The 15,426-nt window shown below is 47.0% G+C and overlaps 1 protein-coding gene across 1 annotated transcript in view; it reads left to right on the top strand.

Annotated features, from left to right (window-relative positions):
* TGM2 (transglutaminase 2) overlaps positions 1–15,426 on the top strand; it is a 69,534-nt gene that overhangs the window by 18,487 nt on the left and 35,621 nt on the right. Inside the window, exons 5-8 of the mRNA XM_077251618.1 lie at positions 5,500–5,628; positions 5,853–6,030; positions 6,102–6,237; positions 6,432–6,535. Of these exons, the coding sequence (XP_077107733.1) occupies positions 5,500–5,628; positions 5,853–6,030; positions 6,102–6,237; positions 6,432–6,535 (547 nt within the window). The remainder of the gene's footprint in view (positions 1–5,499; positions 5,629–5,852; positions 6,031–6,101; positions 6,238–6,431; positions 6,536–15,426) is intronic.

Here is a 15,426-nt window from a genome sequence, read left to right as displayed (position 1 = left end):
AATAACAGCGAGAGCAGGCGCAGCTGATGAAAGTATTCATCAGCCTGCGCCAGTGCTATAAATAAATAATTTTCAAAAAATGGTGTTGGTTCCCCTGTTTTTGGTAGCCAACCAGGCAAAACTGACAGCTTGGGGCTGCTGCAACCCTCAGCTGTCAGTGCTAGCAAGGCTGGTTATCAAGAATAGAGGGGTCCCCACACCATATTTTTTAATTATTTAAATAAATAATTAAAAAAAGCTGCACCCATTTTTGACAACCAGCCTTGCTAAAGCAGATAGCTGAGGACGGGTATGGCACCCCTGCTCTGCATCGGTAACCCTAAATACCCTACAATTGGCCGTAGATAAAATTAGTGATGATAATAAAACTCACAAAAGCAAATGCACTATGTGCTTAAAGACCAAGTACCTATCATATATATTACAAAAAATGACCAGATATTAGTATACAAGTTCCACAATCTGGACCGTATATACACTCACTGGCCACTTTATTAGGTACACCTGTCCAACTTCTTGTTAACACTTAATTTCTAATCAGCCAATCACATGGCGGCCACTCAGTGCATTTAGGCATGTAGACATGGTCAAGACAATCTCCTGCAGTTCAAACCGAGCATCAGTATGGGGAAGAAAGGTGATTTGAGTGCCTTTGAACGTGGCATGGTTGTTGGTGCCAGAAGGGCTGGTCTGAGTATTTCAGAAACTGCTGATCTACTGGGATTTTCACGCACAACCATCTCTAGGGTTTACAGAGAATGGTCCGAAAAAGAAAAAAAATCCAGTGAGCGGCAGTTCTGTGGGTGGAAATGCCTTGTTGATGCCAGAGGTCAGAGGAGAATGGGCAGACTGGTTCGAGCTGATAGAAAGGCAACAGTGACTCAAATCGCCACCCGTTACAGCCAAGGTAGGCCTAAGAGCATCTCTGAACGCACAGTGCGTCGAACTTTGAGGCAGATGGGCTACAGCAGCAGAAGACCACACCGGGTACCACTCCTTTCAGCTAAGAACAGGAAACTGAGGCTACAATTTGTACAAGCTCATCGAAATTGGACAGTAGAAGATTGGAAAAACGTTGCTTGGTCTGATGAGTCTCGATTTCTGCTGCGACATTCGGATGGTAGGGTCAGAATTTGCCGTAAACAACATGAAAGCATGGATCCATCCTGCCTTGTATGGAGCATCTTTGGGATGTGCAGCCGACAAATCTGCGGCAACTGTGTGATGCCATCATGTCAATATGGACCAAAATCTCTGAGGAATGCTTCCAGCACCTTGTTGAATTTATGCCCCGAAGAATTGAGGCAGTTCTGAAGGCAAAAGGGGTCCAACCCGTTACTAGCATGGTGTACCTAATAAAGTGGCCGGTGAGTGTATATAATCAACACAATAGATTTAGACCTTGAACATCCTAATAGTCACAGGTTGACGTACACCCGACTCCATAGACGCAGTGACACTGCTGCAATGAGCGGCTGTGCAGATTGCACGAGTGACAGTGACGCAGCTCGTGGAAATTACGTTATCACGCCCACAGGGACATGATAACAAGAAAATAGGGCTGACTAATGCCCCATAGACTAATCAAAACCCTAGGGGGTAGGGGGCGCTACCACCACTCGCAGGTAATGATTCAGTATGCCTTCTTGCAATGTTTGATCTATCCCCTTAATTGGGGGCCACTCCATATCGGGTCTGCGTTACAATTTACGATACATTATTTTATTTATTTATTTATTTACTGGGCCACTTGGTCTCCTACTCTTTGCAAACCTCCTTTATCTTTGATATGGTTCACATTATTGGATTTTCCTAAAGGCCCCTCTATTGTGGATTTTTCACCTGTGAATATATACGGTACATATTTGTGAACAACTGCCATCTTGCATACTGTTTTTTATTCTAATTTTTTTAGGGTTTAAGCAACATTTTGAGAAGCCTTCTTTTGGCTCTCACTACCTTTTTCTTCTCACTTAATAACCCTTGCTATGACTTATATCTATTTATATTAAAACCATGTATTTCCTTATCAGCATAAATTCATTCCCTTGCTAAGTGGTTTGGTCTTTTTTGTATAGTCTTATCCCCACTTTTTAAATTATCTATTCTATTCTTAATGAGTTGTTTTTACATTGTTTCCAATAAAATTTTGTATTTTATGGCTATCTGCTTCTATGTTCTATTTTTGATGCTACAATCAAAACCCTCATTGGCATTGGGAAAGTGGAGGTTATAAATGCTTTTTTAAAGCATTTATTTAACTGAATTATGTTATACAGGGATTGTTAGGGAGGGAGTTTAATCACACATAGCTTAATGCTGCTGGATTGGAGGGTACGGGGGACCTGACAGGGACAAGAGACTTCCTGCTTCTACATAGAGCAGAGAAAAGAAAATAATTAACTGGATAGAAGGGGAAAATGAGGAATGAGCAATTGTATGTACACAGTGCTATATAATATGACTAGATGGTGGCCCGATTCTAATGCATCGGGTATTCTAGAATGCACAGCCACATAGTATATAGCATAGCCATGTAGTATATTGCACAGCCACATAGTATATAACACAGCCCATGCAGTATATAGAATAGCCACGTAGTATATTGCACAGACATGTAGTAGATAACACAGGCCACGCAGTATATAAAACAGGCCACGTAGTACATAACACAGACCACGTAGTATATAGCATAGCCACGTAGTATATTGCACAGCCATGTAGTATATTGCATAGCCACGTACTGTAACACAGCCCACGCAGTATATAACACAGCCCATGTAGTATATAACACAGCCACTTAGTATATAGCACAGGCACATAGTATATAACACAGGTCACGTAGTACATAGCACAGCCCACGCAGTATATAACACAGCCACATAGTATATAGCACAGCCCTCGTAGTATATAACACAGGCCACACAGTATATAACACAGGTCACGTAGTACATAACACAGACCACATAGTATATAGCATAGCCACATAGTATATTGCACAGCCCACGCAGTATATAACACAGCCACGTAGTATATTGCACAAGCATGTAGTATATAGCACAGCCCATGCAGTATATAACACAGCCACATAGTATATAGCACAGCCCACGTAGTATATAACACAGCCCACATAGTACATTACACAGCCACGTAGTATATAGCATAGCCACGTAGTATATTGCACAGCCACATGGTATGTAGCACAGCCCACACAGTATATAACACAGCCCAAGCAGTATATAACACAGCCACGTAGTATGTTGCACAGCCACATAGTATATAACACACCTCACGTAGTATATAACACAGGCCACGCAGTATATAACACAGCCCACGTAGTACATTACACAGCCACATAGTATATAGCATAGCCACGTAGTATATTGCACAGCCACATGGTATGTAGCACAGCCCATGCAGTATATAACACAGCCCAAGCAGTATATAACACAGCCACGTAGTATGTTGCACAGCCACATAGTATATAACACACCTCACGTAGTATATAACACAGGGCATGCAGTATATAACACAGTCACGTAGTATATAGCACAGCCCACGCAGTATATTGCACAGGCACCTAGTATATAGCACAGCTCACAAAGTATATAACACAGCCACATAGTATATTGCACAGGCACGTAGTATATTGCATAGGCACGTAGTATATTGCACAGGCACGTAGTATATAGCACAGCCCACGCAGTATATAACACAGCCACGTAGTATATTGCACAGCCACATAGTATATAACACACCCCATGTAGTATATAACACAGGGCATGCAGTATATAACACAGCCCACACAGTATATAACAGTCACGTAGTATATAGCACAGCCCATTCAGTATATTGCACAGCCACATAGTATATAGCACAGCCCACGCAGTATATAACACAGCCACATAGTATATAGCACAGCCAACGTAGTATATAACACAGGCCACGCAGTATGTAACACAGCCCACGTAGTACATAACACAGCCACATAGTATATAGCATAGCCACGTAGTATATTGCACAGCCACGTAGTATATAGCACAGCACACACAGTTTATAACACAGCCCACGCAGAATATAACACAGCCTTGTAGTATGTTGCACAGCCACATAGTATATAACACACCCCATGTAGTATATTACATAGGGCACGCAGTATATAACACAGTAACATAGTATATAGCACAGCCCACGCAGTATATTGCACAGGCACCTAGTACATAGCACAGCCCACAAAGAATATAACACAGCCACATAGTATATTGCACAGCCACGTAGTATATTGCACAGCCACATAGTATATAACACATCCCATGTAGTATATAACACAGGGCATGCAGTATATAACACAGCCCACGCAGTATATAACAGTCACGTAGTATATAGCACAGCCCATGCAGTATATTGCACAGCCACATAGTATATAGCACAGCCCACGCAGTATACAACACAGCCACATAGTATATTGCACAGCCACATAGTATATAACACAGCCCACGCAGTATATAACACAGTCACGTAGTATATAGCACAGCCCACGCAGTATATAGCACAGCCACATAGTATAAAGCACAGCCCACTCAGTATATAACACAGCCACATAGTATATTGCACAGGCACATAGTATATAACACACCCCATGTAGTATATAACACAGGGCACGCAGTATATAACACAGCCCACGCAGTATATAACAGTCACGTAGTATATAGCACAGCCCATGCAGTATATTGCACAGCCACATAGTATATAGCACAGCCCACGCAGTATACAACACAGCCATGTAGTATATTGCACAGCCACATAGTATATAACACAGCCCATGCAGTATATAACAGTCACGTAGTATATAGCAATGTGGGCACCATATCCCTGTTAAAAAAAACAATTAAAATAAAAAATAGTTATATACTCACCTTCCGTCGGCCCCCGAATCCTGCCAAGGCCTTTACCGATGCTCCTCGCGACGCTCCGTTCCCAGGAATGCCTTGCGGCAATAACACGTGATCATGTAGCGGTCTCGCGAGACCGCTACGTCATCATCTTGCGAGACTGCTACGTCATCATCTCGCGAGACCGCTACGTGATCTTGAGTCATTGCCGCAATACATTCTTGGGACCGGAGCGGGAAAGGCTGCGGCGGACTTCGGAAAGGTGAGAATATAATGTTTTAGTGGTTTTTTTATTATTTTTATAATTCTATATTTTTACTATTGATGATGCATAGGCAGCATCAATAGTAAAAAGTGAAGCGGTGTTTAAATCCCGCCCCAATCTCGCTGATTGGTCGCGGCCGGCCGCGACCAATCAGCGACCTGGGATTTCCGTTACGGAAGTTACAGACAAACAGACGGAAGTACCCCTTAGGCAATTATATATAGAGGATTGCAATATATTAAGAGGAGAAAAACTTAAAAACTTTGATGGGAAGAGTGCTTTTTTAAATCTTTGATAATGCCCACATTTTCTTAATTTGGTACTTTTTTTGGTTCCTATTAGTTTGAAGATGGTATACTGGAAGCTGCTCTTGAGGTTTTAGACAACAACCCCAAATTTATGGAAGATTCTACCACTGACTGTACCCAGCGGAATGACCCTGTGTATATTAGCCGTGTTATTAGTGCAATGGTGAGTTTATGAATTCTAGCAATTATGAAATTAGCATACATAGTTAAATAACTGAAAGAAATTAAAACATATCTGAAATTTGGATAGTCCTCAAAGAAAAGCCTGTGCCCGTTTCACTTGACTCCTTTAACTGATTTTCAATGGGCTGTTCCTTTTATGGTAAAGGGCATTATTTGTCTTTCTCAGTATGTTGATATTTTTGAGATTTGCTTATGTTCCTTTAGGTGAATTGTAATGATGACAAAGGGGTCCTATATGGGCGCTGGGACAACTACTATGGAGATGGCGTAAGTCCCATGTTCTGGATCGGCAGTGTGGACATCCTGCGACGTTGGAAAAAGTTTAGATGTCAGGCAGTGCGATATGGGCAGTGTTGGGTTTTTGCTGCAGTTGCTTGTTCAGGTGAGAAAAATGAGAATAAAAGAAGAGAGAAAAGTGGGAGTTAAGTTAAATTCATTTTTGTTGTATTTCAGTGCTAAGGTGTCTCGGTATCCCAGCTCGGGTTATCACCAACTACAATTCAGCACATGATACTAACAAAAATTTGGTGATTGAACAGTACTTTGATGCTGAAATGAAGAAACAGAATAAGCTAAAAGATATGGTCTGGTAAGATGTTGAGTTGGCAAACAATATATGAAATTGCTTTAGAATAATTATCACAGCTACTTTACAGTATGTGGTTAAGATTACCATTATAACTGAACATGCCTAATATTTAATGATAGTGGTTTCGTAGATAGACAAAGAGAAAAAAGCGTTTAGCTCACTTGACAAGAAATTTTTGTCACTTTTCTATGAAGGAACTTCCACTGTTGGGTTGAAGCCTGGATGAATCGACTTGATCTTCCTGAAGGATATGATGGCTGGCAGGTTGTTGATCCAACTCCTCAAGAGAAAAGTGATGGTGGGAATTTGACAAATTTTATGTTTTCTTTATAATATGGATATTTCTATATCATGTAGTAAGAATTTACTGCCGATAATTCTGCAGCGCCCCAGAGTCCTGGTCGTTGCAGTAGCATGGTTCAGCCACTAAGGGGGGCCATGCTGCGTTCGATGGCACGGAAGGAGTTCTCTGAGCAGGTATCACAGTCACCAAGACATTTCACAGCTGGGCCTCCGGGGGGAGCTAAGGGTGCTATTCATTAGGCCACTCCCCACCATAGTGGGTAAACTGGGGGTCAGGCAGGAAGTTAGAGAGAACGCTGACGGGATTGAACGGAGCAACACCTGGTGGCAGAGGGTGTTGTGAAGGGAGAGACTGTAGGGTCTCTGCCAGGGGTGGGATCCTGGCAGAGGCTTGGCATGGAAAGAACGTAAAGGGACCGTGCCTGCTCAGCATAGCGGCGGTGCCCAAGGAAGGACTAAGAAGCGAGATAGATTGTGCTGAGTGAGAAACGAAATCAAGAGAAAGGAGATACCAGTGAGGGTTGTGCTGAAAGAGGCAGCACCTTACTGAGGCGCACTACCGGTGGCCGGAACGCCGAGGAGGTAAAGAGTTTCAAGCCATACCTCAGACCTACGGCAGGGCAGTTAGCTTGAGGCGGACTGTCTCACGCATCACCCAGGAAGGCAAAGGGGGGTACCAACAGGAGAGGGGCGCAGATAGAGTCCCGGAAGATCTCCGAGCCTCCCCGTCATACGGGTGCGTTCCTACCATAGTATCTGGAGGGACGAGAAAGATCATTGCGAATTAAGTTGTTGTGAGGGAACACGAGAAACAGACACAACAGTTGTGGGGTACTTTCCGTAAGCACAGCAGGGAAGGACTGCAACACATAGCGCTAGAAGGAAGGCACCGATTTCCACCTGCAAGGAGAGCTCTGGAAGTGCCATTGGACCGGCCGGACTTGCGCAGCCTGGTGAGCCGTATTCCGGACTGAGGACCCAGAGAGCTTCAGTAAAGAGGTAAAGAGACTGCAACCTGGTGTCCTCGTTATTTACCGCGACCTGCACCCCACAACTGCACCGCTACAACATCACTTATTGCACCGGACGTCCCCCACTGACAGACAGGGCCACGGACCGGGTCTAGCCACCGTGACAACCCCAGGACTGAGACCTAGAGGCCCGGCTCCGGGCACCCCTCGGCCCTGCGGCGGTGTGGGGGCGCTCCAACTCCACTGTCAAATATCACATATGTAATGTATATATATATCAGTCCCAGTGTACCAAGTGTGGTTGATACACGTCGGACATGGCGTATCCCCGTGTGGTGTATACACGTCCGACCCGGCGTATCCCCGTGTTGTGCACACACTTCAGACCCAGCGTATCCCCGTGTGGTGGGTACTTGTCGACCCCGCCGTATCCCATGTGGTGGATACTCGTTGGGCTTCGGCGTATCCCGTGTGGTGGATACTCATCGGCCCCGTCGTATCCCGTGTGGTGGATACTCGTCGGCCCCGGCGTATCCCGTTCGGTGAATACTCGTCAGCCCCGGCGCATCCCATGTGGTGGAAACTCGTCGGCCCCGGCGTATGCCATGTGGTCGATACTCGTCGGTCCCGGCGTATCCCGTATGGTGGCTACACGTTGGCCCCGGCATGTCCCATGTGGTGGATACACGTTTTACCCAGCATATTGCCGTGTGGTGGATGCACTTTGGACCCGGCGTATCCCTGTGTGGTGTATACACGTCCAACCCGGCGTATCCCCATGTAGTGTATACACTTCAGACCCGGCGTATCCCCGTGTGGTGGATACTTGTTGACCCTGCCGTATCCCATGTGGTGGATACTCGTCGGGCCCCGGCCTATCCCGTGTGGTGGATACTCATCAACCCTGTCGTATCCCGTGTGGTTGATACTCGTCGGCCCTGGTGTATCCCGTTCAGTGAATACTCGTCAGCCCCGGCGTATCCCATGTGGTGGACACTCATCGGCCCCAGCGTATGCCATGTGGTGGATACTCGTTGGTCCCGGCATATCCCGTATGGTGCTACACTTTAGCCCCGGCATGTCCCATGTGGTGGATACACGTTTTACCCAGCATATTCCCATGTGGTGGATACACTTCAGACCCGGCGTATCCCCGTGTGGTGGATACTTGTCGGCCACGCCATATCCCATGTGGTGGATACACATCGGCCCTGGCGTGTTGTGTATGTTGGATACATGTCGGCCTCAGCGTGTCCCGTGTAGTGGATACACGTCAACCCCAGCGTATCCCGTGTGAAGTAAATGGCATAACTAAAGGGAACCTGTGCTGAGTAACCTACTGACAGTGTCAGGTCGGCACCGTTATACTGATTAAAATGATACATGGGTTGATGAAATCCGTCTTGTGGTTGTTGTTTAATCTTTATTTTCAGTTTCAGAGTTAATGATATGCTCGTGCTCTGGGGTGAGGTGAGAGGGTCTTCCTCTGGATATGGGATAACTTGCCAATTGCTGGAATCCCCATAATCCTGAGAACCGGAGCTCTGAAGAGTACCATGTAAATAGATTTGTGGTCGATCCTGCGCACTGCGGCGCCATTCACATGTGGCTCCTTTAAAGCACCACTGTAGCATTTTTTTTTTATCGCACCAATGGAGTGATACTTTAAATGTAAGTCCGCTGCCCCCTGTCTCATACTCACCTTCCACTGCCTTAATTGTTTTCCAGCATTGCTCCGGTTCGTCTCCTGTGAAAAGTGACCTGTTTGCATCGTTCCATGAAAAACTAGAGCTGCGAACAGGTCACTTTTCAGTACAAGTCTATGAGAGCCTCGTTCTGGCTCTCGTAGCCTTGTATTAAGAGGTTGTGATGAAACGTCTGACTTCCCGCTGTCAGAAGCTGCGCTTACAAAATGGCACCATGGGGCTGAAGTGGGGCTGAAAAGCAGGGAAGATCCTGGAGGTTGAGGATATCACTGGGGCTAGGGGGCTTACACTTAAAGTGCCACTCCAGCGCTGAAAAAACAAACAAACCCCTGGAGTAACTATAAAAATCCACTGATCTGGAGTGGGACGTGCTATAGTATGTGAGCTGGTGGGATTTGTGTGGCAGGGCTGCATTTTTGGCCCAGTCCGGTCCTGGGTCATAATACCGCCATATTGATCATTAACCAAAACCTCTGTACTAGAACTGATATTACCCCCATACAATGACCATATTTTGGCATTATCAGATCTACACCAGTGCTTTGAAGATCATACATACTGTATTTTTGGACTATAAGACATACTGAACCATAAGACGCACCTAGGTTTTAGAGGAGGAAATTAGGAAAAAAAAATTGAAGCAAAAAATGTGGTCAATTCTGTACTTAATATCCCCTATCTTGGTATATATGGTCCCCTCATCCCCATTCTGGTGGTTTACATGGCACCCTCATCCCCATCCTGGTGTGCATGGCCCCCCATCCTGGTATTCATGACACCCTCATCCCCATACGGGTGTGCATGGGCTCCATTATCCTTATTCTGGAATGTATGGCCCCCCCCCCTCATCCCCATCCTGGTGTACATTGCCCCCCCATCCTGGTATGCATGGCCCAAGTTTCCCCATCCTGGTGTGCATGGGCCACCTCATCTTTATCCTTGAGTGCATGGCCCCTCTCATCCCCATCCTAGTGTGCATGGCCCCCTCATCCCTATCCTGGTATACATGGCACCCCCCATCCTTATCCTGGTAGTCATGTCCTCCTTATCCCTAGCCTGGTAGGCATGGCCACCTCGTCCCTATCCTAGTAGGAATGGTCCCCCTCATCCCTATCCTGGTATGCAGGGTCCCCATCTCATTCTTGGTATGAATGGCCCCATTGTTATTCTGGTATGATTGGTCCCCATCCCTTTACTGGTATGTATGGCCTCATCCTTATCCTGGTATGATTGGCCCCCATCCCCGTACTGGTATGCATGGCTCCATCCTTATCCTGGTATGATTGGCTCCCATCCCCATCCTGGTATGCATGACCCCATCAGAAAAACATAAAAAAACAACAAAAAACATTGCACTTCCTTTCTGCACTCCCTCGCAGCATCTTGCCAGCAGCTGCTTAATGCTTGTAAGCAGTGCATGACAGGGACATCATGCGCTGCTTACAAGCTGGAGGACAGCTGCGGAAATACTCACTACTCTCCACGCCAGGACTATGTACGTGGAGGGCAGTGAGTATTCATTGCTCTTTAATAGCGTGCAGTGTCAGTCATCGGGTTCCTGCAGCTGCTGACAGTCATATGTGCCCACTACTTAAGAGAAATTAATATTCACCATGGGAGTGGAGCGCAGTGACCGCCGGCAGCTGCGGGAAGCTGGCAGCTGACACTGTGCACGCTACTAAAGAGCAATGAATACTCACTGCCCTCCATGCACATAGTCCTGGCGAGGAGAACAATGAGTATTCCAGCAGCTGTCTTTCAGCTTGTAAGCAGCGCATGACATCCCTGCCATGCGCTGCTTACAAGCAAAAAGCAGCTGCTAGCACCAGAAGAAGGCGCGCCGAGGTAGCGCAGAAAGGTAAGTGTAATGTTTGGGGTTTTTTTAATGATGGGGCCCTGCATACCAGGATGGGGATGGGGGCCAATCATACCAGGATGCTATTAAAGAGAAATGAATATTCACTGCCCTTCACGCCCATGAGCATGGAAATGCAGTGAATACTCATTTCTCTTTAGCAGCGGGCACAGGCTTTTGCCGCAGCAGCCGGCCTCTGCCTTCCTGTGACCTGCTGCTGCCGCTCTCCCACCTCCCCACCACAGCCAGAGCAGGTACATCCATACTATAAGATGCACTCCACATTTTTTGGAAGAAAAAAGTCTGAGAAATACAGTGTGTCCTGTAGAGATTCTCACCAGTTACATTTTTACTGATTCTTGCAATTCATTTTCCTTTCTTTTTCATTCGGCCCTGACTACCATTACCTCTTCTTCTTCTATCCATAACTCATTGCTGCAAAATGTAGCACAGGCCCCTCCTCACATTCCCCCACTTCTACGCAAGCCACATAGTGCTATAATCCATTCCCTAGACAGTAATAATCCCCCACTGTACCCTGTACAGTAATATTACTCTCGTTTTGTGCCTCACACAATAACAGTAGCCCCCTCTGTGTCCCTACAGAGTAATAATATTCCCTCTGGAGTTCCTCATAGTAACAATGCCCCCCCTTACAGTTATGCAGCACCTTACAGTAATAATGTCCCCATGTGCCTCTTTATAATAATTGCCATTGACCCCTTATAGTACAAACACCCCTGTGCATTCTTATAATAATAATAAACTTATTGAATCTCCTTAGTGTTTTTGCCCACTATGTTATCGTTTCCATTGTCGCCATAAAGTATGTATCATACCAAAAAAATGCCCCAACACTGAATAATGTTCCCACATTCCTTCATATACACCATACAGTAAAATGGTCACTCCTGCCCCCCCCACAGTATGATAGTCACCCTAGCCCCCCCCCCCCACACACAGTTTGATGGTCCCTACACAGCATGATGGTCTCCACAGCCCCCAACACAGTATGATATTTCCCCACACATTAACCCACAGCCCCCTGCACAGTTTAATGGTAACTAGACACAGTACGATGATCACCACACAGATTACAGTGGTCCCCGCCACAGCCTTCCATATAGTATGATGATCCCCACACAAAGTAAAATGGTTCCAGCACGGCCCTTTACTTAATACAATGGTTCTCCAAAGCCCCAATACAGCATGATGGTTCCCCACAGCCCCAATACAGTATGATGGTTCCCCAATATCCCCATATAGTATATTGGTCGCCCCACACCACTGTATAATATGATGGTCCCCCACAGGCAAAAAAAACACCATAAGAGGAAAAACCTCCACTATGCTGATAGTCTGCCCACAACACAAATATAGTATGATCGTCCCGCCACAACCCCAATACAGTGTAATGGAACCTCCACACAGTATTATGTTCCCCCACAGCCTCAAAACAGTATGAAGGTCCCCACACAACCTACCATATAGTATATTGATCCCCACAGCCCCAATACAGTTTGATGGACCCCCACAGCCTTCCATATAGTATGACGGTCATCCACAGCCCCTGTAGTGCTGTGGTAGCACCATATGCAGTGATGAGGCAGTAACCCAGCAAAGTTCCAAACAAAAGTCTCTTTAATGATAAACTCACAGCAATACACAATGCTCGATATCCTCTGGATCGCAGCCGGGAACCATATCCTCCAGATTGCAGCCAATAAGCACGCCAGTCCACCTCTAAGACCAGTTGCCGTGGGCGACTGCACCGCCAGGAGTTTGCTTTGCTGGGCTCTATGTTACTCTCACACAGGCAGAGCTTTTGCCGAGATGTATGCTCTACACCATACAAACTCCACTCTGATACTGACACACCCAAACCCTAAACTACAGGGTTTTTAACTAGAGTCTGTGGCCTTCTGCCACATGGAAAACCCAGGCCGGGAATGAAACGGACTGCATGACTACCATCCTGCAGTCTGTGACTGCAATGCACTCCCATGGCCTTAATACGCCTCCGTGCGCATCCTGAGAGGAACACACCCCGACCCTCATCTGTGACACCGGTCACTGCCTCACATATCCACCCCTCTGTTCAAACCTGTGGGGTTGAACACTTGTCACCCCACATGGGTGCGTGACAGGGCATTCACATGTTCCTGTGACACCCCCGCCCGACACCGTACTGATAAACCAAAGTAGGGACCCGAAACCATCAGTTGACGCACGCATCCCTCCCCTTTGCGCTTCTCCTCCATACCTTATTACCCAAACAACCGCCACCTCCCTGTTCTCCGTTGCAGACGACACGCCCCCTTCCCTGACTGACAGCCGATTTGTGCCCGATTCGAGTGGCCCTGACCATGTTTATTTGTGGTTTACTAACCCCGCAGCTCATCCCATAACCTAAGTATCTGCCTTCGGGCGTTTGGTACCATTTCATCCTTACCCGTGCCTTGGTGTCTATGTCATGCTGGAACACCGAGGTCCGCCCTGGTCACAGTGGACACCCATCCATACCACGTTTCCCCCGAACCCGAGCCTCCCGTCGCTGCTGACTACTGACAGCTCTATCCATTTTACCCTGACCCCCCAGCCACATCCTTGGCCGGTGCCAGAGGGTTCCTCTTGAGTACGACCCTAGTTGTCTCCACAACCACACCTACCCGGTCACTCCGGGTTTTCTTTTTATATGCGCGCCTCTGCTTGGGACCGTGGAACTGAACTGTTCCAAACTTACCAGAGGATATTTCCAGCTCAGGGATCGGTGGGGTCTCCTTCACATCTCCTGCCACAACTTCTAGGGGGAACCTATTGGGGTTACACTCTGTCCCTAGATTGGCGACCCCTATGGGGCAGGTATCTCTGATTTGGGATCTTCGGGTTCTGCACCCGGCACAACATTTACCTTGAGACGGTTGACCCTGGTCTCCCACAGGGACCAGAACAGGGGCAAGTCCCTTCCCAACACAGCCCCATATGGAAGGGTCTTCACCATTCCCACCACATGTTTAATGTCCCCACATGATATGGAAAAATTAACCTCAGCCTCTTGCTGCTGCTGCTGGTACTACAGCGCCTCTTGCTGCTGCTGGAACTGCGGCGCCTCTTGCTGCTGCCTCTGGAACTGCGGCTCCTCTTGTTGCTGCCTCAGAAACTTCGGCACCCCTTGCTGCTGCTGGCACAGTAGCTCCTGCTGCTGGACGAGGATCACCTGCTTCAAAATCTCCTCCATTTCTCCAGCAGACTTGAGCTGTAGCAATGCCAGCTTGCTCACGGATATGCAGCACGCTTTGGGGTATGTCTCAGTTCTCACTGCCCACATTCTTTCCACCATATGTAGTGCTGTGGTAGCACCACATGCAGTGATGAAGCAGTAACCCAGGAAAGTTCCAAACAAAAGTCTCTTTAATGATAAACTCACAGCAATACACAATGCTCAATATCCTCCAGATCGCAGCCGGGAACCATATCCTCCAGATTGCAGCCAATATACAAGCCAGTCCACCTCTAAGACCAGTTGCCGTGGGCGACTGCACCGCTGTGTACGCTGCACAGTGCGAGGAGTTTGCTCTGCTGGGCTCTGTGTTACTCTCACAAAGGCGGAGCTTTTGCAGAGCTGTCTGCTCTACATCATGCAAAAGTCCACTCTGATACTGACACACCCAAACCCTATACTACAGGGTTTTTAACTAGAATCTGTGGCCTTCTGACTTTTATTTTGCATTGCAATCACAGCTACGCCTGTGACTGCAGTGCACTCCCATGGCCTCAATACGCCTCCGTGCGCATCCTGTGGGGAACACACAGCGACCCTCACCTGTGACACTTGTCACTGCCTCACACCCCCCATATAGTATAATAGTTCCCCCCACAGTCCTAATACAGTATGATGTTCTCCACACAGCTCCAATACAGTATGATCATCTCCCCACATCCTTCCTTCCACATAGTATATTTGTCCCCCAAAGCACCAATCCAGGACGATAGTTCCCCCATAGCCTTCCATATGGTATGATGGTCCCTCCACAGTCCCCCATATAGTATGATGGTCCCCTATACAGAATGATGGTGCCTCATAGCTCAGAAACAATATGATGATCACCACAGCCCCCTATATATTATTATAGTACCCCTCAGGCCTCTATATAGTATGATGGTCCTCAACAGCCCCAATACAGTATGAGGGTCCCCCATAGACTCCAATATAATATGATGCCCCCCCCCACAGGTCTCTATATAGTATGATGTCCCCACAGATGTCCATATACTATGATCTTCCCCACACAGGCCCCTATATAGTATGTTTGGCCCCCAACAGACCCCTATATAGTATGATCGTCCCCCACAG

This window comes from Ranitomeya variabilis, chromosome 4 (genome assembly GCF_051348905.1).
Source record: "Ranitomeya variabilis isolate aRanVar5 chromosome 4, aRanVar5.hap1, whole genome shotgun sequence".
In the NCBI taxonomy this organism is placed as follows: domain Eukaryota; kingdom Metazoa; phylum Chordata; class Amphibia; order Anura; family Dendrobatidae; genus Ranitomeya; species Ranitomeya variabilis.
The sequence above is the reverse complement of the archived record's forward strand: the minus strand, read 5'-3'. Positions and strand labels throughout refer to the sequence as shown.